Here is a 23,299-nt window from a genome sequence, read left to right on the forward strand (position 1 = left end):
AGTACCACATTCAGGTTATTTTTCTCTAAATGTGCTAGGAATAGAGGTGGCTGATATCACTTTTTCTTTTTCTAGGCTGAGGTTTTGCTAGATGGTGTTACCCATACCAGGAGGTATGTGCTCCCCCTTTTCAGTAGCCTTGACTCTTTAAAGAGTCCTGAAGTAACACAAAAGAAGTAGTGGTTATTTGTTCTGCAAAACCTTTGACTTCCTCACCAATTCCATGATGTCTGCAATGCCATGAAAGCCAGGTCTAAGCCTGGAGTTTAAAAGTCTGAGATGCACAGCCTCCTCTCAGTTTAATACCTTCCAATATCTAGGGCAGCCCACATATTGAAAGAAATTGGAGAGGAGGCTCTTTTGATGTTTATTTTGTCTAGAGCCTTATCTATACTTTGAATTTCATGTTTCACTGTCACTAAGTTTGCCCTCCCCAGACCCCTTAACATTGAATATCTGAAGTATCTGAATCTATGGGCCATATCTAGGAAGTACCCAACCCCCATTCTTATTTATACTCTTGCTCTGACTTCATGCTGAGTGGCACCCAGCCAGAAGCAGAAGTGTTCTAAGGTGATTAGCTAAGAGCATAAGGAACAATTAGAAATCCATTGTGCAGACAAGTGGCTGTTTGATTTCTATCTACTTCCCTTTGGATATTAAACTTCCTTTTGATTAACATTTGGTTTCTGCTTTATTGGTTGATGGTAGGGATTAAATATGAGAAGGGACTTAGCAGTGCCCAGTGTATTCAGCATTCAGGACATATAGTCGCTCCTCCTATATATGGTTTTGCTTTCAAGGTTTCAGTTACCTAGGGCTAACTACAGTCCAAAAACATTATATGGAAAATTCCAGAAATATACAATTCATAAGTTTTGCACCATTCTGAGTAGTGTAATGAAATCTGATGTCATCCTGCTTCGGCTTGCCTGGGACGTGAATCATCCCTTTGTCCAGCATCTCCACACTGTACATACTACACACCTATTAGTCCCTTAGTAGCCACCTCAGATATCAAATCAATGTCACAGTACCATAGTGTTTCTGTCCAAATAACCCTTATTTTACTAAATAAGGGCCCCAAAGTACAAGAGTAGTGGTACTGGCAATTTAGACGTGCCAGAGAGAAGCCATAAAGTGCTTCCTGTATGTAAAAAGGTGAAAATTCTTGACTTAATAAGGAAAGAAAAAAATGTATGCTGAAGGTGTTCAGAATTATGGTAACAATGAATCTTCTATCCATAAAAATTGTGAAGAAAAAAAGGTTTTGCTAAGTTTGCCTTTACACCTCAGACTGAAAAAGTTATGGATGCAGAGTATGATAAATGCTTAGTTAAGATGGAAAAGGCATTAAATTTGTAGGAAGAAGATATGACAGCATCATGGTTCAATATCTCCTTCTATCATATCATCAGAAAGTCAACAGTAGCCTAATGCTTTGTCACAATGCTCATATCACTCACATTACTCACTTCATCTCATCGGTAGGCATTGTGTCACCTCCCATCATCACAAGGTTGAGTGAAGTGCAATGCATTATTTTGTGTGTGTTGTGAAAGACAGCATGTTCATATAACCTTTATTAAGTATATTATTCCATTTTTATTAGTTATTGTTTTTTATTATTGTTCGAGTACAATTGTCTCCATTTTACCCCCAGCACAACACACACCCCAGGCATTCCCATCTCCCACCCTCTATCCTAACTCTCCTTTGGCTTTGTCCATGGGTCCTTTATACATTTCCTTGAAAACCCTTCCTCCTTTCCTCCCATTAACCCCTCCCACCTCCTCTCTGGTTACAGTCAGTTTGTTCTTAATTTCAATGTCTCTGGTTCTATTTTGCTTGCTTGCTTGTTTTGTTAATTAGGTTCCACTTATAGGTTAGATTATATGGTATTTGTCTTTTACCACCTGCCTTATTTCACCTAACGTAATACTCTCCAGATCCATCCATGCTGTTACAAAGGGTAGGAGCTCCTTACACTGTTGGTAGGAATGCAGACTGGTAAAGCCACTGTGGAAAACAATATGGAATTTCCTCAGAAAACTGAAAATGAAATTGCCTTTTGACCTGTCAATTCCATTCCTGGAACTATACCCTAAGAATCTTGAAACACCAATTCAAAAGAACCTATGCGCCCCAATGTTCATAGCAGCACAATTTAGTTATTGTTTTTAATCTCTTACTGTGTTTCATTTATAAATTAAACTTTATCATATGTATGTGTGTATAGGAAATGCATAGTATACATTGGGTTTGGTACTATCTGTGGTTTCAGGCATCTACTGGGGGTCTTGAAATGTATCCCCCACAGATAAAGGGGAATGATTGTATTGCTATTGCTGATAAGGAAATGTACATGAAGGTGAAGCTGCTGGAAGTGTTTATATTGGAATAGGTGACTGGGAAAGGGCCTTTCTTTCATCATCCTCAGTGGGAAATCACTTATCTTACCTACAGCCAACATTCTTGGATTAACTCCAGACATCCCTCAGCACCAATGGTGGAGAGCCACGTGGATGGGGCATTGTAATAAAAGGACGGTTCATGGTAGGCCTCCATTTCCATGACTGGCCAGAAGAGGAGGAACGCTCTGTGATCTCACCCCAAGGTAAGTCCTGATTCAAACCCCACCAAGTTTTCTCCAGATACTGGGAATCTGCTTAGGCCCCAGACCCAGGAACTTGTTAGGATCATTTGTTTCTAGAAACTTTCAGAACCCAGAAGGAAGCTTGGACTCTGGCCTTTGCCCATTGCTCCAGATATCACTCTGTTACTAGTCCTGGGGGCTTTCCGATAACATTTTCATGATATCCCTTCCAGAAATAAGTCCCTTTCTTTAATCATGGTCTTCCCGAGGCTGTAAGAAGCCACACAGGGATTTCTCCATTCAAGGAAAGGGTTTTTCAAAAGAGAAAGTGTTAATAATTTGAGTGTTGGTAGGCTCTTTGCAGCAGTGTTATTCTACCCATCTTCCTATTTATTTATATATTTATTTCTCAAACCTTTATTGATCACCCTCATATGCCACACACTGTGATAGGAGCAAGTGATAGGCTCAGTCAGACATGGTACCACCTTCATAGAAATGTACACTTTGAAGGACATATCAAGGGGCTCTAAGCACAGTGCCTGAGGGGCAGAATTAAGAAAGGCAGCCCTTACCTTTTCAGGTATTCACAGCACCACAGCCATTCCCTCCACCCAATTTCCAAAAGTCTTTACCTCTACCTGTGTAGAAACCAACCTGAGACTTTCAAGGACAATCTGCAGTGGTGGCTGGCTCTAAGTTTGCCTTGTTTTTTCTTGCTGTCCACCTAATGGCAAGCCTTTTTTTTTCCTATTACCCCATATCCTTTCTGCAAGTCATACCTGGTTTTGAACAATGTGATCCTTTATCAAGGAAGTCATTTGTCTGCTTATGTGGCCTTAAGCAAACAAAACTTAAATTCCTGCACAGTACTTGTGCATAGGAGGGGTTCAGTAAATATTTCTGGGATTAATGTTGCCTGAGTCTCAGTTTCTTCATCTATAAAATGGAAGCAATGATTGTACCTTCTTTGGAGGGTGGTTCAAAACCAGCATGCAAGGGACTTAGGACAAGTTACAGTGTTGCACTGATGTGAGTTCCCTCATTATTCTCATAGTCAGAGGAATGACCTCTGTTACCCAACCCATATTTGGGTCTTTCCCTTCCCCTAGCTGCATAGAGAGCCTGAATGCCACTGAGAGACCTGCATGTCTCAGTTTTTGAAGAGGATGTTGGGCTCTTATGTCCTGTGGTTGGCCTTGGCCTCCTGCATTCTGATCCTGGCTTCTGCAGAGCAGCAAGGTGAGTGCTCACCTGGCATCTCAGATGCCCTTCAACACCTGGGGAGTGAGCAGGGAAATGCAGAGAAAGCAATTTTGGGTCAGTGAGAGGACCAGGAGATTTGGAAGCAAGAAGTCAAGGAGAATGAAAGAAGCCAGAATCGAGTAACTATCCCACAAAGAGCCAAATCAGAAATGCCCCCAGCAAGGAAAGTGGGAACCAGTTAACATAACTTCCATGCCCAAATATGAGATCAGAGAGCCTAAATTTATGAGGGCACACATAACATGGTCACTCTGTGCCCTGATTTTGGCAAGTGACTTCTTCCTCTGAACCCATTCACATATCTGTAAAACTAGAGGGCTACATTTAGTGTTCTCCTGTGGTTCTTAAAGATGTGTGGATTGTGCATTGTAAATGTTTTTGGAAAGGGTCTTAGGGTCAAGAGTAGGGTGAAACCCGTTGAGGAGGCTGGGAGAGTAGTGAGGAAGGAACTTGGCTCATGGCCTCCCTTGGGAAATTCCAATGTGTGCAGGAAATAATGCAAGAAAACAAGTGCAGAGACTCCTTTCATAAAAACAAGTACATACATAAGTAAGCCTTGAAAATATTCTTCTAAAATTTTCTCTAATATGTATCATAAGCATATGATCCTTCATACATATTGAGTTCATCATTTGGGCATTCACATTATTCAACAAATCAGAGCTAAGGAAGAGAACTAGCTTAAACATCCCAAGTACTGTGCTTGGCATTTTACACCTGTAATCTCATTTAATCCTCCAACAATCTTTTAGGGTTTTATTTGCCCTTTACTTCTAGCTTCCAAATGGGACACACATATCCCAAGGTGACTATGGGGGTGCATGACAAACTCTTAAAGTATTTTTTTAGTGATCTATGTTTTTCACATATATTAAACAAATATAACTAGTACATCATAGCTATAGCACTACAGATATTATTCCTTGAAATGAAATGAATTTATAAAGAAAATCATTGAAAAAAATATATGAAGTAATAAAGACAAGGAGCCAGAGGTATGAAAAATGTCATCATTCCAGGTGTCTGGGAATGGATGAAATTTGAGGACCACTAGCTCACAGGTATTATTTTGCAAAAGAGTCTCCTGGAGAATTTAACCACCTGCCAAGGTCATCCAGACAGCAGGTGTGGAGCTGGATTTAAACCCAGACTGAGCAGCCTGTGGTCCCTTCCCTCATTCTGTCTTTTCACACATCATAATCCCTGAATCTGGTAAAAACCATAAGGTCAAGAATCAGAAATAGGCTTATCAGATCAGTGGTTCCCAATTTAGCCCTGTCTGGAGACAATATGGAAAGAAGAGTACTACTGACATCTAGTGAGAAGAGCTTGTAGATTCTGCTAAACATCCAGCAACGCATAGGATGGCTCCCAAACACACAATTATTCAGTCCAAAACATCAATAGTGTCAGGGTGAGAAAATTTATGTTAGATCTGTAACTGCTGATAATGGGAAAATCCCTGTGATACATTAAGAAAAATATGCAAGTGGGAAAAAAGTTGTACAGCATTAAACCCATTAAAAAAAAACAACCTATATTTTAAACATATGTATACAAGGTGTTTACAACAAAGGTCTCTACAACAAATTTATGGTTACCTCTGAGGATGGAATGATCTTATGAGAACTTTCATTTATACCTCATTTACTTTAATGGCATTTGAGTTTTTTCCAAAAAGTCAGCATTACATTTATAATGAGGAAAATAAATATTGGTCAGATAGGACCACAGTGTGTGATTGAACAGGGGAGTGCTGCACAACCTCAGGGCAGGGCTTTTGCCAGTGGAAATCAGGCACTTCCACAGGATTGTGGAGAAAGCATTCCAAAGACACATGCACAACAGATTGTGCTATGTCAAAATTTGAGTAAAAATAGAACATCCTTGGTTTGCAATGATCTATCACTCTTTGTCCCACCACGGAAAACCAGCACAAGATATAGAGTCAATGTCCAGAGACTCTGTGCCATATTAAAGCTCAGTTCAGTCCAGCATCCAGCTTGTGTTCCCTGTTTCAATCTGTTGCTATGCTGAGGTTTTCAGGTTCCCATGTGGAGACTGCATGTGGAGTCAGCTTGGCCATTGGCTATGTGTTGGCTAAGGCCACATGGCTATAGAGCTTATATTTCTATTTATGTATTTATACTATATTTCTATTATATAAGGTGGCATTTGGGATGGGCCAGGTGCTCTTCCAAATGTCCAGTTAAATTCCCAAGTTTTTGCAGGTTTTGGATGGGTCCACACCCCCTAGCCAGATTTACAGGCCTGTATGGTTCAGCACTTCCTCATGTACCTTCTCAAATATCCAGTATCAGAGTAGGGCAGGGAAAAATGTTAATCTCCTTGGAGGAGCAATGCTATGATACCTTGAGGTGTGAAGCTGTAGTTTCCTGGTGAAGCAAACAGGCTTATGCTCCCCAGTTTATTAGGTTGAATGTCTAATTCCCTTTGCTTCCCCTTTCTTAAAATAATTAGCTAACACCTATGGTAACAAAGTTGATCGGTCATTTGTAAAAGCACCTGGTCTGTCCCAAACCCAGGCTAATATAATCCCACAGGGACAAAGAAGTTCTCTCTCTCCCTCTCCCTTACCCACTTGGTAACACACTCCCTGTGCATTCACACATTCTCTTTCACCTGGGAGCATGTGACCATGTGGGGTCTAGCAGCTGCCAGGATCCATGGCAGACTGCACTAGCAACAAAAGTACTAAGCTTTAACATGAACCAGAAACTCTGGACACTGGCTTTTGTTTTGACCTTGATGAGAACATGGTTGAGCTTTTTCCATGGCAGGACAGACAGAAATGAAAAATTGGAAACCCAGGGGACTATTTCTACTTGGCCACACCACAATCTCCCATGAGTGGGTCCTTGGAATTCTTTCCAGTGGTCATGATCCTTTGGAAAAGCCACCAAGCTCAATGTGCATGGTGGAAATCTGATGTTCTTAATGGCTATAAAATACTGCAAAACAGCCTCATTATTATTCAGATTCCAAGGTGTTGAAGGCTTATATTTAATTAATGGGTGTATGCCTCCTTAGGATTCTTAGCACATCTAGAACAGAGTGTATCTATGAATAAAAGTTCTGTAGGCTCTGGGGTTGCTCAGTAAACCCAAGCACATTATTGCTTTCCAGGTTACAGAAATGCCACCACCATCAGTGCCTATGGGCTGGATTTGGAGTGTGGCACTCCTGGGGCTCCAGAACCCCCACTCTGCTTTGACTCCTGCCAGAATTATACCCACCTGGATGATCCCTCTCGAAGCACAGAGAATACAGAAAGAGCCCAGAAGTGTGACAGGGACCTGCAGGGCTGGTTCCGTTTTATGGGAGGAGGAGGAGTGAGAATGCCGGAGACCTGTGTCCCAGTGTATAGATGCCAGACTGATGCTCCCATGTGGCTTAATGGGACCCACCCAACCCTTGGGGAGGGCACTGTCACCCGCACTGCTTGTGCCTCATGGTCAGGCAACTGCTGCTACTGGAACACTAAGATTCAGGTGAAGGCCTGCCCGGGTGGGTACCATGTGTACTGGTTGGAGGGCAGCCCTGCATGTAATCTGAGATATTGTACAGGTGAGTGGCAGAGACCTTGGAGGCAGCTGTGGGACAGGATAAGTGGAGCGGGTTAAGAGGAGACTTAGCAGAAAAGCATTAATGCAGTTCTTGCCAGTTACTGTCTAGCTGGAAAATCCACTTCTTTCACTTATATGAGAGACAGTTATTAGTATTGTTTTTCACTTGTGGAAAGAAATCCAATTTCTTTCACAAAAGTGAACATTGAAAACAGTAGTCAGTGTTTGCTTTGCAGGGGCCATTATAGAGATAGTGCACACCCAAAGCAGCAAGAGTGGCCTCACCAAGCTTCTTTCCCGGGATTACCAGCTCTTCCAACATCTCAAAACCAGGAATTCAGTTTCCAGGGTGAAATCACCTGAAAAATACATGTTTCCTGATATCCAAAAGTAGAGTGCTTCTATGAAACTTTTTGTCAGCCAAAATGAGGTAAAGCAAAGAAGCAATTACCATTAATATACATGGAAAAATTTTGGAGCATTCCTAGACCCCGCAGATAACCTACCAAATCCTATCAAATACACTTAATTACATCTAATTTTATACTAAGCATAACACACTTACAAGCTGTCTTAGGCTTTTCAGATACCTTATGGCACATGCTGCTAATAGATCCACAAAATAAGTGGAGGTGAAATACAGATGCTCATAGACACAGTTCAAAGCAATAGTGGCTTGATGCTGAGATGCTGAGTGCAGTTCCTGGGAAAGAAGCTTGGTGAGGCCACTCTTGCTGCTTTGGGTGTGCACTATCTCTATAATGGCCCCTGCAAAGCAAACACTGACCACTGTTTTCAATGTTCACTTTTGTGAAAGAAATTGGATTTCTGTCCATAGGTGAAAAACAGGTACTAATAAAAGTCTCTCATATAAGTGAAAGAAGTGGATACCTGCATATATCCATGTGTATAGCATAATATTAAGAACTCAGGCTTGTTTGGATATAGATTTCATTTGGATAATTTAATTTGCTTCTCCAAGCTTCATTTTTTTGATCTGAAAAAAAATGTATAATGGCAAAAATAACTAATGTATAGTGCTTATAATGTCCTTGCTCTTATCCTATGCACTTCAGACTAGTAAGTCATTTAATTCACTCATCAACTCATAAGATAAATATTATTTAATCACCCAAGATGACAAGTTTGGGGCATAGAGAGGATAAGCAGCTCACCCGACATCACAGAGCTGGTACTTGAACCCAGCACTCTACCACCATGCTACCTTGTCTCATACAGTTACCATGAGAATTGAATGAGTTAACACATGGAAAGTGCTCAGATCAGTGCCTGCCATGTTGTAAGCGTTAAGATGGAAGCTTCAGGTTTTTCATTTCACTGGACCAGGAATCAGGAAATTCAAGGTTGGGGCTTGACCCAACCTTGGGCTGGACTTCTGAGCCTTGGTAGAGTGACAGGGTTGGCTTTGAGGGCCTCAGGTCCTCCTTGCTCTGCATTCTGATCCCTTTCTCCATACCTCATGCCCAGACCCTTCCACTGTGGAGAACAGGTGTGAGAAGGCCTGCCGCCCAGAGGAGGAGTGCATCTTTTTCAATGACACCTGGACCTGTTCCTGTAAGCAAGACCTCAATACCTCTGGTGAGCAATTTAATGGCCAGGGCAGTAGGGACCATGTTGGGTGAGAGCTGACCTGAGCAGGCACAGAAGGAAGGAGGGAGCTTCAGACAAGGTATAGACCAGAGTCAGTGGGGATGGAACTAAGGTTAAGGAATGTGAGTTATCAGAGCCAGTGGGTTTTTAATGATGAGGGGCAGGGATACAACAAATTTTCAGGCATCAGGAGGCAGCTCTGGCATGGATGGACTTGACCCATGAGGGACAGAGGTACTGAGGATGCAACTCTGCACTTGTGGGAGCTGTGTTCAAACATCTACAGAGTCTACATATGAGGGACATGGGCAGACTGCTTTGCTAGTCCATGAAGTAGTTCTGGGAACCGGAACTAGTCATCTACCCTCTCTGAACTTTAATGTCCCCATCTGTAAAAGAGGAATAATATATTAATAAAAATACTCATTATAAAGAGCTATTGTGAGAATTAAATGAGAGTAGTCCAAATGGGTAGGCTCTGGAGGTGATGGGTTTATCCCAGGAGGTAAGCAAAGAGCAGCAGATAAGCCATGGGAAGGGATGGTATAGACAAGCCGTAGTCTCTCTTAGGACTCTAATGAGGGCCTCTGACTCTTGGCTTTTGGCATAAGCATGCCTTCCTCTGAGCAAACTCCCACTACCTATGAAAGAGAGAGGGTCCTAAACAGAGGGACAAGAATAAGCAGAATGCACTTGGAAAACTGGTATGGAGTGTGGATGAGGTGGTGCTTATGTGCCTGGCAGGAGCTGCATGGGATAAGGGGCAGGAACAGGAAGGGAATAGCCATGGACACTGGGGAGATGAGACCTCTGAGGGTCAGGATGGTTTCCTGGGGTTTGGGCCATCACAGAATCAGATGCTAGGCTTTGCAGACATCCTCCCTGTACCTGGGTGGGTTTCAAGGGCATTCTTGGCAGGTCCTTTGGCTGACTGGATGAACAAGTGGCCCTTCATGTCTTCATCCATGGCTATTCAGTGGTTTTCCATTGCTTCCAGACATCATCCCTTCATGATCAGTCTTTGGATTGCTTCTCAATCTTCCACAGTTTCCCCTGCCTTTCTAAGTTTCTGTACCTCTGAACACTGTGTCTATATGAACACACCATCCTCTCTCCCATGACCATACTTTGTCTGTGCTGTTCCCTTAAACTTCAATGGTCTCACTTGCTTTATTCACCTGAAAAACTCTTACACCTATTAAGCTCCAGGCTTCTCTACATCCTTCTCTGACTGACCTGACAGACTCAGATAACTTTTCTTGTGCATTTCCTCTGTGCCTAGAATATACACCTATTAGCACTTTCATCATACTGCATCATAATAAGAGGTTGGCATTTTTGTTTTACAGGAGACCAACAAATCCTCATGGACTGAGTCTATGGTTCCTTTATTTTTGTGTTAAGTATTCCCAGCACATGGGGAAGCTCATTAGTAAATGAATGTTAAATTGATGCAATCATGAATGCAATAGGGATTGTATTTTTCTTAATTTACTATGTCTCCCTTGTCAGAATGTTAGTTCTATCAGGGTTTGAATTGTGTCTGTTTTGATAATTATTGTATACCCTGTGCCTAGAATACTACCTGACAGGTAGTAGAGTCTCAAGAAGTATTTGTTGAATAAATGTTGGATGAATGAGCAAATGAGAGAAGGAGTGAATGAGTGAATGATTGAATGCACGCAATGGCTTGAACCAGATCAAGTGCCCTGGCTTCACAAAGCCAGGAAATGGGAGTAGTGTGTATCTAGCTTTAATTCTAGCATGGAAGATGGGACAGTCCTGATTACCCAGGACTCTTATCCCTGAGGAGAACTGGACATGGAAGCTCACGCCAAATGTGCACATAAGATACTTAACAATCTCAGACCAGGGCCTTCTTTGCTAACCTTGCCTACTGTAAGTCCAGGCATGATCCTACCTGGTTCCAAGCTCCTTCTAGTCTACCTAGCTTCCTGAAGGGCATGGTAGTTTTTCTAATGCAGGGAATGTGGACTGTGCCCACTGCTTCCAGAACCAATCCTCTGACTTTTCAGATATCCACCGTTTGCAGCCTCAGCTGGAATGTGGGGCCACGGAGATCAAGGTGTCATTGGACAGGTGCAGGCTGGAAGGCCTGGGTTTTGGAGACGAGGTCAGGGCCTACTTGCAAGACCATAAATGCAGCAGCATCATGCAAAGAGAGGAGAAGAATTTGATTTCTGTGACCAGCCCCACTCAGGCTAATGCCTGTGGAAACATTTTGGAGGTAAGCAGCATTTACACCACTGCTACCAGGGACAGGGAGCTGGGCTGGTGGAGACCATCTCAATAGATGTGAGACTTTGAGCAAGTCTCTCTGGATCTCTAGGGGTATGTGACATTGTACATATTGGTCTATGTAAAGAGTTTAAGCTTAGAACAGGTCTGATGCTTAAGCAGGACAAATGCAAACACTGATTATGCTTATTTTAATTTGGGGTGATTTGCAAGGGATTAGCAGAGGAGTAAGTATAGTGGTTCCTAACTTTTTCCCAGGCAGTAGTATTTTGATCTGGGGTCCTTACTCCCTTTTCCACATAGTGTCAGTGCCACTGGGGGAGGAGTCCCACTTGTCACCTTGAGATCAGAAAACAGGGTGGCAGCATGATTAAAGCCCTGATTGTAGAGTCAGACAGACCTGAGTTCCAGTCACACATATACACATGTCCACATAAATATATATATGGTATTGTTTTTAAACAAAGAGAAATGAAACCCATGCCATCTACAAAAACACTCTCTCCTTGGTCAATGAGTTCATCATCAGAGACACCAAACTCAACATCAACTTCCAGTGTACCTACCCGCTGGACATGAGAATCAGTCTCCAAACTGCCCTGAAGCCCATTGTAAGGTATGGCACCAACCCTTGTCCCTTTACCCATAGACCTGACATTGGTCACTCTCAATTCATGCACAGTCTATTATGTTTGTCCACAGAATGCTATATTCCTTCTTCAAGATCTTCCATTCTTCCAACTGTTCATAGTACAAAATTTGTTGATTGTATATTAATGTTTGATGCAATAGACAGAATATTTTGTGGATATTAAAGATGATTTTGATATATATAGCAACATGGAACAGTGTTAATTAAATATACTAAAGAATAAAACCATGACAATTTTATTTATTTTCAGAAAGAAAGACATTAAACAACTAATTGAATCAATAATTATACATGAGATAAATGCAATGTATAGGAGAAACATGGGGTACTATGGAGTTAGGAATCAAGGGTCCCTGGCTTAATCGTAGGGAGTGAGGGGGTGGCAGAAGCAGAAAAGCTTCCCTGGAGATGTGGGATTTAAAATGGACCAGCTTTGATTAGATAAATCTTCATCAGAAATAGAACCAAATAGAAATGTGCGTAAGATTCCATCCAGGCAGGGTTTTTGTCTGTTGCCTCTCCCCTCAGTCACAATGCCAGGAAGGAGGCCCTGTTGAATGAGTTTCTCAGCACTTTTAGACTTGCCAGAGGATTTTAAAAGGGTGTCAGAAATCCACAGTTCCCTTCCCATCCCCTCATTGCCCATTGGCTTCCAGAATGACAGGATTAGAAGGATCAGACATTTTCTAGTTTCACGGTTCTTAGACTGTATAGTGTTGGGGTCCAAGATTCATAAAAAGTAAAAATTAAAGCCATTAATATTGTTAAAATTATCATATTACTGAAGATTGTGGGGTGTAGGGAAGAGATCTGCTGGTAAACATTGTGACCCCATAGACCTGGTCCTAAACCCCACTCTGCAGATGAAAACACAGAGGTGTGTACTTGGAGTAAAGGAGATGTGTGTGATCTGTGAGGCAGGGAGGACCAGTGAAAACTCTGGAGACAGGCTCATCTATTTGTCAAGTGTAGTGCCTAGAAGATAGTAAGTGCTGATTTAAATGAATGATTAACTAGTGTCTTTAGGGATTAACATATACCTTTGCCTTCACAATCTTACACATAAGTGGCACTTGATTTATTTTGTTCTCATGGGTTAAAACCTGATGATTCCAATCTTGTGGTTTTCCTTCTCTCAGTTCCGTGAACATCAGTGTGGCTGGGGAGGGAGAGTTTACTGTCAGGATGGCCCTCTTCCAAGACCAGAACTATACATTGCCTTATGAAGGAGCTGCAGCTGTGCTTTCCGTTGAATCCATGCTCTATGTGGGTGCCATCTTGGAGAGAGGGGACACCACCAGGTTTAACCTACTGTTGAGGAACTGCTATGCCACACCCACTGAAGACAGGACTGACCCTGTAAAATATTTCATCATCAGAAACAGGTATCAAACATCTGTGGGATTATCTTTTCGGGGGGAAATGATAACCTCATCCCTGCCTGGAAGTTGTGTAAGTTGGCTTATCTTTTTTAGAAAATAATTTGATGTTATATTTTATGATCATACCCTTTGACCCTATAATATCACTCTTGAAATTGTAGCCTAAAGCATTAATATAAAGTAAGTGGGCAGGGTAAAGAAATGCTATTTTTTCATTTTGGTATTTTTTATAACTTTGGCAATAGGTTCATTGTTCAAAATGGGGTCTCTGTTAAATAATGACAGACTGTTATACAAATGTTAACACTGACTCATCAACACAAAAACAGTATTACTGACTACTGTTAACTGGCAAAAACAAAGGTAAATGCCAATCTGTAGATCATTACTCAAGTCATGGAATAATACTAGCTAATGTTTATCACTGAGTTTTGTCTATGTGCTAAGCACTGTACTAAGCAGTGTTCTTGGATTATATCAATAAATGTTCACATCAACCCTAGGAAGATGTCTCTATAGATAAGACAAGTAGAGGTCAGAAAGATTAATCTGTTATCTGGAGAATGGGTTGGGCTGAAACTTGAAACCAGTCTGTCTCAATCCAGTGACTATGCAGCCAAAACACTTAAACCACACATACTTATGAACAACATCTTGGAGAACACCTAGAGGAATAGAATTTGATGTTTTCAGGATGGAGGGAACCTGGGGAGCTGTGTATTTCTCTCTGATGCTGCTTTTATACTGGACACAGATAAAAGATGCAGTCAAGGGACTCAGGCTTCCTGAGCTGTTCTAGAAATTGGGAAATTTGACTCTTGCCTCTGTCACCCTTCCAGCTGCCCAAATCAACATGATTCTACTATCTACATGGAGGAGAATGGGGTGTCTTCTGAGGGCCGGTTCTCAGTTCAGATGTTCATGTTTGCTGGAAATTATGACCTAGTTTTTCTGCATTGTGAGATTCATCTCTGTGATTCTCTTAATGAACAGTGTCAGCCAGTGAGTATCTCTTTGGATTTTACTATTCAGAGTCTGACATAGGGCCTGGTACCTGGTGAATGGAAAAAAGGAAGGGAGAAAGAGAGGAAGAGAAAATATATTTGGATAGATGAAGAAATGGACGGGTAAATGAATGAGAGGAAGGGAGAAGAAAAGGAAAGAAAAATGAATGGATGGATTTTAAGCCTCCAAAAAGCCCACGTATAAGCAATTATTGTGTCCCTAGCTGAAGAACCCTGTCCACCAGGTTTCCCTGCCATAAGACATATTTTAGATGACTATAATAATAGTTGTCTTTTTTGTGCTTACTGTGTGTCAAGCACTGGACTAGAACTTTCATGTGCCTTGTCTTGTTTAATTCTTACAATAACTTTTCAAGTAGATTCTTTTATTGACCTCATTGTACAGATGAGGAAACTGAGTCTCAGAGAAGTCTCTTATTCAAAAGCCAAGAGTATCAGAGCTACAAAGTATTAGATCTGTGATGTGTCCCAGTTGTCATGTGACTCCAGTGCTAATGGCCTTAACCCCTTTCTGACACTGCCTGCCTATATTAGCATTTGTTGAGTGTTTACTATGTGTTTGCATATTGCAAACATATCTCATTTTAACCTTCCCAGCCAGGAAGGTACTATTTAATAATAGTAGAGAAATAAGGTCATTTGTCCTAAATTAGTCAGCTAAGAGAGAGTGAAGATGAGTTTTTTTTACTTGACTTTTTATTTTATTTTATTTTAATATTTTATGTATTTATTTACTTATTTATTTTTAGAGAGAGGGGAAGGGAAGGGGTAAAAGAAAGAGAGAAACATCAATGTGTGGTTACCTCTCACATGGCCCCCACTGGGGACCTGGCCCACAACCCAGTCATGTGCCCTGAATGGGAATCAAACCAGCAACCGTTTGGTTCACAGCCCGTACTCAATCCACTGAGTTACACCAGCCAGGGCTGGAGATGAGATTTTAACCCAGGTTTGTTGCACATGCATGACAGTAAGAATACTCTATATTGCAATAACCACAGCATCAGAGTTAGGGACATACAGTGCATGGGCCTCATTCTCAGGCCAGACGTAAATAGAAATCATCCTTTATGCTTTGATGTCATGAGAACTCTCCATTCCCACAGTTTTGCTCAAGAAGCCAACTCCGCAGTGAAGCAGTGCCAATCAACCCAGACCTAGTTATAGATTTGGGACCCATCACTAGGAAAGGTAAGTGGCCAAGTCCTGGTGATAAACCCAGTGGTAAAGTACTGACAGTTTACCACAGACACCTGGAGTCACCAACCTAACAATGTAGAGCCTTTCTGTCTCTTCAGTGAAGCCTCAACCAGTGAATTTATCTCTCCATGAGATTCTCTGGGTAATGATAACAGCATATTCCATTTGAGCTGGGCCTCCTGTGTGCTAGAGAATAGGCTAAGCACTCAGTATCCATTGACTCACTTAATCTTTACCTGACTATGTCTTTTATAGGTGAGAAACCAAAGCTAAAAGAGATTAAATGACTCATCCAAGATACCCAGATTGTGAGTGACTGAAGTTAGGATTGAACCCAGCTGGGTCTGATTCCAAAGCATGTGTCATTTTCATTATCTTTCCTGCAAGATCCCTATACTCAGTCCCTTAGTGGTGAAGTGTGTTAGTCCTAACACAACTTTGTTTTCTGGTGAATGACTGTTTCTCAAAGTCCAGTTACAGTATTCTGGAGCATGGTGTAGAGAAAGCTTTCCAACTGCTCCTCAAATTTATATACATCCTGCACATGAGTTAGTAGTACTGTATTGGTTTTTATTCTCACTGGAATGAAAGAGTCAAGAAACCCAAAAGAATAAAGCATTTTTGTCCTAAAGAAATTAGGATACAGTAATGTTATAGTAGTAGTAGTAACAGAGCAACTTTGTGGCTGGCATTATGCAAAACACATTTATATGCATTATCACATGAAATGCTCACTACAGTATAAGGAAGTAAGCATTATTACCATTTCCATTCTCTAGGCGAGTTATTGAGGCTGTCTTGCAAAGAAGACTCTGCCCTGAGTTGTCCTGTCCCTTTACTAAGTCCTCAGCTGGAAGTCTCATGTGGTATCACAAGGTAGCTAGGGGTTAGGAACTTCCACTTTGGAATAAAACAGGCTGGGGTTCAAATTCCAGCTCTGCTACTTACTAGCAAGGATAACTTGACAAGTCTCTTGACATCAGTAAATCTTAGCCTTTCCATCTGTCATATGGGTATGAGAATACTCTAAGGTGAATTAAGTTTCCAGTACATGAAACATGTTTAGATAGGTACCTGCCAAATACTAGATGTCTTCACAATGTGGTGGCCAGATCCAAGAGAACTCAGAGCAACTATGGCCATAGTGCCACAGACACTGTAGTATGGCTGAGGAATCCCTCACCTTCTACTTTTGTTGCCAGGTGCCCTGTCTCTTGGTGTCATGAATGGAACCCCTACTACTGCAGGTACCTCACTTTCTCCTGCCTTTCCCACCCCCTTCCTAATGCTCTCTCTTCCCTTTTCTAAATTTGGTATATACTCATTGAGCCCCTTTAGTAGGCAGGCCCTGTGCTGGAATCTGTGGACACTAAAATGAATCAGTTTCAAAACTAGTTCTGGAAAGGCTCACAGTCTAGCAGGGGATCCAATCATTTAGCAACAAATATTTATCAAGTGTCTACTGTGTGCCAGGCATTATTCTAGGCACTGGAGATATAAGGATGAACAACAGAGTTCAGGTACTTGTCCTCAGTGTGGGAAACTGACAATAAAAAAGTAACAAGCTACTTTAGAAAGAAAAGAGGGTAATATGATAGAAAGTCACTGATGTGGGTAATAATGCCTCATATACTATAGAAGTTTATTTCTCTCAGATATAAATAAAGTCCAGAGGCAAGCAACCCAGTGCTAGTAGGGCAATACCACAAAGTCATCAAGAACAGATTCTTTCCAGGTCCCCCTCCACCATCTCAGGTCTCACTTTCATGGTCCAAGGTGACAACCAGAGCTTCAGTCATCATGTTTAGGCAGCAGGATGCAAGGAATGTGGAAGAAGTCACTGAGTATTATGAAACATTCCTGGTGGGTGAAAGAACATGGAGAATCATGTAGGAGATTGCAAGGACCAGGCCTAGAAATGGCATTTATGATTTCTACCCACATCCCACTGGCCAGAATCAGTTACAGGGTCCCACCTACCTGCAAAGGAGGTGGGGAAAGTACCTTCCAGTGTGCCCAGAGTAACGTGAGAAAGTATTTAATTATTACATAGTTTTTTGACCCAATCACATGGCCCTTTGCTACCTCCCAAGGACTGTAACTTAGACCAGATATTAAGGACACTCTGCCTTTGTCATCCTTGTGCAGCAAAGGGTGGGGACAGGGGGCAGCTCGCTTTGGCTGATGAGTTCCAAAGCCCAACACCTGACAGTCATCTTCCTTGCATTTCAGGGTTCGTGGTGGCCTTTTCTGTGCTTTTCCTGCCTGTTCTCCTAGCTGCGCTCTTCTGAGCTCAGCTTGGTACCTGGTCCTCTGGCGATGGCTTCCAGTCACTCTTCAGCTCTGCTGGACCTCTCTCCAAATCTGTAAATGTCTTAGTGTTAACAGACTCCAGGCTGGGCTAGGTTTGGGGAAAGGGAAGAGCTTCCTCTTGGTTGACCTTCTCAGTGCCTCTGTATTCCTTTTTCTCTTGTGGTGGGGGTTCTGTTGGCCTGACCTAGCCTGGCTTTCTCATTCTTTAGCAGTTTTTTTAAAGCAAATTTGCTGGGTCCTCTGTGGCTTCAGAGGACCTCAGCCTTTACCAGAAGTGTATCATGCTTTTGTAACTCCAAGAAAGAGGGGCCATGTCACTGGGGAAAATGGGAGTAGGATGAGCTCCTTAAAGAGGCACTTCCCTTGGCTCTACTTCCTGTTCAGACTGCTGGTGATTTCAACAGACTGACTCTTGCTTTCACCCATATCTTCTGATGTATTTCTGCCATGGGTTCAACTATCACCATGGGGAGTTGTTGTATCATGATAGTGGAGTTGTCTCCACTTTTGGAGACTCAGCTCCAGGAAAGACTGGTCCCCATTACTCCCCTGTTCTCCACCATACTGCCAACTTACTTTGATGTGCCTAGAATTACACAAACTCTTACCCTGGGATCTGGATGCTGAAGGAACTACCTGATTTGAGTGCAGAGACTACCACCTCTGCTGTAAATAGTGGTGCTTTTCCCCTGAAGGGCTAAGTTGGGAGTCCCAGAAGAAAATAATGCATCAATTTTTCCAGAGGGATAAAGCAACAGAAGCCTGAGAGATGGGCGAAGCTACTTTCTGAAAACCTATAATGATCCCTCACAAAGCCTTCACAAAGCATTCCTTTTCCACAGGTATACATGGTTCCCTCCAAGTTGGCCTCAGGGAAAATGACCAGATCAAGGCCCAGCCAAGGCAAGGGTCAGGGTGAGGGAGGAGACCTTCCAACATGCAGACTTATTCAGAGATTGTGTGGTTTCAAGAAACAGAAACTTACTTCAATGAACTCAAGCAAAAAAATGCATTAATTACAAAAATGCCTAAGCACAAAGTCCCAAGACAGAAGATAAACCTGGCTGCACAGGCAAACCCTAGGAACCCAGGCTTGTCTGTCTTTCTATCTGCCACTCTTCCTAAAACCACAGAGCCTTCATGTCTCCTTATCTTTGTGTGTCTCCTTTATTGCCCCCTCTCTCTGAAACTAGCTTTTCCTGTTTACTTATCATCCCTTGATTAAATATGGGTATTGCAGGTTCACATTGCTTCCTAATTCAGGGACTATAGAGACTTGGTATCTTGGTATCCCACATCCAAACTTCACTAGGGAGAGTCTTATTTCCCTGCTTGAGTCTAAGTGTTTTCCCTGGTCCAGTAGGCTGAGGCCAGGTTCATGATCTCATCTCATATGAACATAGCCAATGGGTCTGACCTGAAGGCAACCAACCTAAAAGGCTATGATAGTGGCTTCTTAAAGATAGAGAGTTTTCTGGGAGCAATTGCTTCCTGTTTCCCAGTAAGTTACAGGGTTCAGAGCTACTATGGTCCAAGGGAAAACATGCACTAGGAAGGGACCTGAAAGAGAGGTCAGGAGGTCCTAAACTTTTCCCTTCTCTGAGGTTTGGGGGCTGGGCTAGCACAAGATTCTCAAACATTTACAGTGGAACCTTTTTTTTAAATACAGTTCTACAAAAATATCGAATATGTAGAGAAGTTAAATGCAAATAGAAAATTGTTGATGTCTTAGCTCTCCAATTCTGTGGTTCCTTCCTCCTCAGGCCTTCAAAGGAACTCCATGATAACCCACAGGGTTACCAAGGGCAAAGTTTTGTAAATCCCTGGGACATATGTCCTGTAATGTCTCTTCCAGTGTAAACTGCATGGGATGCTACCTAACTTGAGCCAAACCTGCCTAACTATCATCTATGATCTATCTACCTACCTACCTACCTACCAACATATCTATCATATATATATCAACTATCATCTGTCTCCTATTTTGTTTTTCTCTCTCTGCTCATGAACCTATCACCTAGTGAGATAGTTATAGCTTTGGGTTTTTTGTTTGTTTGTTTGTTTGTTTTCCTAATAGACTTGCTATATGAGTAATGATCTTTGAATGTCCAGTCTACTTCATTCATTGAATCAACACTAATTCATTGAGCAACTTTGTATGTTCCAGGTCCAAAAACCTGGGTAAAATGATGAAACAGTCTCTGCTCTTCGAGTTTTAAATCTTGTGGAACACAAACACCAGAGGACTCACAGGCATATCACAGTCAGGCACATATACCCACTGAACTTCAGATGCAGGACTCATACACCCATATGACGATACACATTCTAAAAGATATGCATATCAAAGTCATGTGCCCAGAGACCCATCTCTATATACACAGATCCTTACCTGGACCCACTAGCCTAGTAACTTACATATGTATTGTCATGAGTAACTTAGTAATAGGCTGATGTGGACCCCAGCTCCTGGGGTCTGCCGCATTGTGTATGGGGGAGAGACATTCACACAGACTACCGAGTCCTGTGGAGGAAAAGGGCGAGCATGGCTTTTCTCTAAAGGCAAGTAAAAGTCAAGGCCCTTGCCATGACCGACCTTTATTGGGTTTCTCGGCACATTACATGATGATCCTCATTTCCTATGCACAGATTGGCTTTAGGTGGTTACCTTTTACAGAAAACAAAGGAGCCAATGCTGCTAATCACATCACAGAAGGATATTTGCAAATGAAAAGGGAAAAGTAGTTGAACTGGTTACACTCCATACTGGGGAGTTTTAGCTTGGATTTTAGGAAGTTACAGTAAGCACTTGCTGTCTCAATTAAGGGTGAGGGAGTTTTAGCAAAAGCAAGCCTCAAAGAAGCCTAGGTACATTGCAAGCCTGATTCCCCATGGGAGAACCTATCTGTGGGCATGGGTCCTGTGCATCTCTGAGTGGGAGCTGGGTCCATGCCACGCAGAATGGTCTCCTAACATTTCCCCCCTTGTTTTTACTTAGGACTTCTATAGATCCCACAAAGCTTGCTACTTGCTGTCTCTCACAAGACCCTGGCAAAATAATTCACAAATGCAGAACATTGTTACAATCAGTAAGCAACCAGTGGTTCCAAAGACCCACAGTCTCAGATTAAGCCCATCAGTCATTGTCAGGCAGTAACGATCAAATGGATAGCATTCAAAGAACTCTGAGGGCCTATTTTGAGTCAGGGTCAAATAGCTAAAGTGCCAAAAAACTTTGGGGAAACAAACTCATTTCAGGCTTGGACCTTTGTCATTTAAATTGAGGGTATTAGCAAAGCAGGTTTCACAGGATTTTATGCTTTCTTTCTTAGGCCTGATTGCCCTGGGGAACCTACCCTTCCTAGCAAAGGGCCACACCCACCTCCAGCATTGTTTCAGGCTTAAGGCATTGTTTCATGCTTAAGTCAAGCAGGGGAAGTAAGGCAGCCAAGAGATTAGGAGACTTCATGCAGACAGAATGAGGACTCAGGCTATGTCAAAGGCAAGAAATGAAGGTCCATCACCTTCTTTTTCTACAGCCCCCCAAATCTTTCCCTGAGGGCCTTCCTGTGATCCTGCCTGTCTTAGATCCATTCTCCCTTGAGGAATCTTATCTGTCACTGGCTAACTAACCAAGCATTGGGGGCCAGGCAGGGTGAAGTAAAAGGAGCAGAGATGGTACTCCTGCCAGGGAGATAAGCTTTGTCTCCTCAGTGGCTTATGGTCCCAAGGTCTCTCACTCAGCTTTAGCCATGGGGGGTTACAGCTTCTGAAACGAGGTAGGGAGGTTCCCAATATCTGATATCCTCGTTTTTTTGTTTGTAAATGTAATTGTAGCTGTTAAGCCTGTGAAACCTACTATTTGCTGTTCCCCAAACAATCTTAAGAAAACAACCTCTCTATATATATCATAAAGCACAAATAAGGATTAAGACAAGGAGGCATCCAAGGACTACCATGACCCAAAACCATAAATTCAGTCCATTGAACATTATGGGGCACCGAGAGGTTATTGCCCTCTGCAGGATGCACTTGAGCCCCAGCCTCTGTCATTGGGGCAGGCCCCATCCTCCTCCACTGGTGGACCCAGGCCCGTGAGTGAGTGTGGGTGTCCATTTTCCTTCTGGTTGTTCAGGGTCAGCTGGGCCTTTTGGTCTGTCAGTTGATTGGTTCTTGGCTCCAGGTAGCAGAGCTTGGTGTCTATCTCCCTCAAGATAAGGCTTTACTCTTTTGGCTGGTAGCCAGACAGGACCTGTAGGGATGGAAACACACACATACCCTCTTCTCCAAGTTAAGAGATCTACAGGACCCTGCCAAGACCCAACTCCCAGCAAATCTCTATATAAAACCTGAGGATAAGATGACTTTGGCTCTTTCTTCTGAAAATGTTTCTCAGTTGGAGTACAGAGTGACTCATCACAATTTAGAAAATTATATGTAAACATGGCTAACATAATTGAATTTGGGGGGGAAGGACTCATGACTCTCCCTTTTTCTGTTTTTTAAGAAGATTTTTGAAAGTATGATGAGCCCATTCTAGAATTGCCTGACCTGTTGGATTGTAAGGTATTCCTGTTTTATATTAGATATTCCAACGCTGAAGAAAAACCTGAGTAGAATGGGCAAGGTATCTAGAGCCATTATCAGTTTTAATATGCTGAGGCTGTCCTAAATGACTAAAGGCCTCAAGCCAATGGGCTTGCATATTTTTAGCAGATTCCCTTGTTAAAGCAGATGTGTGTAGGGCATCAAAGTATCAATAGAAATATGAACATATTTGAATTTTCCAAACTGAGCATGAGTGACATTTGTTTGCCAAATTATTTGAGAACTTAATCTTCAAGGATTAACTCCTGCAGATGGGAGTGCCTTGCTAAGGGCTTGGCAATCAGGACATTCTTTAACAATTTGCTTAGCTTGGAAAGGTAGGCCCCCTGCTGTTTCTGCCAGCTGCAATGAGTTTAAGCAGCAAGTTAATTGCCCTGTTGTTGTCAGGACCTGGTAGCTCCTAGGTTCAGAGTTTTCAAGGAAAGTGGGAAAGATGCAATGGGTGCTCTGAAAAAATATGTTTTAGACAAAAATGCTTACACACCAAGGGCCTTCTGTGACTTGATTAACTAACCATTCCCTCCGGGAGAATAGCCGGTTCTTCCCCAAGGAAACTATCAGTGTTTACATGTATTGAGTTAAAAAGTGGTACTTAATCTTCCGTGGAGAAGGGCTAATTCTTCCCGGGAGACAGTACACCTAACTTTAATTTTTACAATGAAGAGTCATGGCTCCAGCATAAACAAGAAGGATTCTTAATATTTTTTTAACATATTACAGCCCCATTCCACTTATAACATGCTTTAGATTGACAAATTTATGAACATATTCACAACTTTCAGAAACAGTTTTTTCTCTAC

General features: G+C 42.2%; 1 protein-coding gene across 3 annotated transcripts; it reads left to right on the plus strand.

The window, feature by feature from the left end:
- The first annotated feature begins 2,569 nt into the window (after positions 1–2,569).
- GP2 (glycoprotein 2) lies at positions 2,570–19,988 on the plus strand. 3 transcript variants are annotated; one of them, XM_045849275.1, is made up of 11 exons: positions 2,570–2,617; positions 3,709–3,838; positions 7,010–7,450; positions 8,938–9,048; positions 11,097–11,308; positions 11,787–11,935; positions 13,111–13,356; positions 14,193–14,355; positions 15,485–15,569; positions 16,781–16,825; positions 17,811–19,988. In XM_045849275.1, the coding sequence occupies exons 2-11, from the start codon at positions 3,745–3,747 to the stop codon at positions 17,867–17,869; spliced, it is 1,605 nt and encodes a 534-aa protein (XP_045705231.1). In that variant the 5' UTR covers positions 2,570–2,617; positions 3,709–3,744; the 3' UTR covers positions 17,870–19,988. The 3 variants fall into 3 exon arrangements, with proteins under 3 accessions (XP_045705231.1, XP_045705232.1, XP_045705233.1); XM_045849277.1 differs by lacking the exon at positions 2,570–2,617 and adding an exon at positions 4,972–4,987 and having other exon boundaries at positions 3,745–3,838; positions 7,035–7,450; XM_045849276.1 differs by lacking the exon at positions 7,010–7,450.
- The last annotated feature ends 3,311 nt before the right edge of the window (positions 19,989–23,299 follow it).

The sequence above is a fragment of the Phyllostomus hastatus genome, unplaced genomic scaffold (genome assembly GCF_019186645.2).
Source record: "Phyllostomus hastatus isolate PE091 unplaced genomic scaffold, TTU_PhHast_1.1 phas_contig_64, whole genome shotgun sequence".
NCBI lineage: Eukaryota > Metazoa > Chordata > Mammalia > Chiroptera > Phyllostomidae > Phyllostomus > Phyllostomus hastatus.

Bases quoted from the DNA above. Each gene is read 5' to 3' on its own strand.
- GP2 (XM_045849275.1), top strand. From the start codon at position 3,745: ATGTCTCAGTTTTTGAAGAGGATGTTGGGCTCTTATGTCCTGTGGTTG. The intron at 7,451-8,937 runs GTGAGTGGCAGA...CCTCATGCCCAG, and splicing joins TAATCTGAGATATTGTACAG to ACCCTTCCACTGTGGAGAAC. The intron at 11,309-11,786 runs GTAAGCAGCATT...TTTTAAACAAAG, and splicing joins CCTGTGGAAACATTTTGGAG to AGAAATGAAACCCATGCCAT.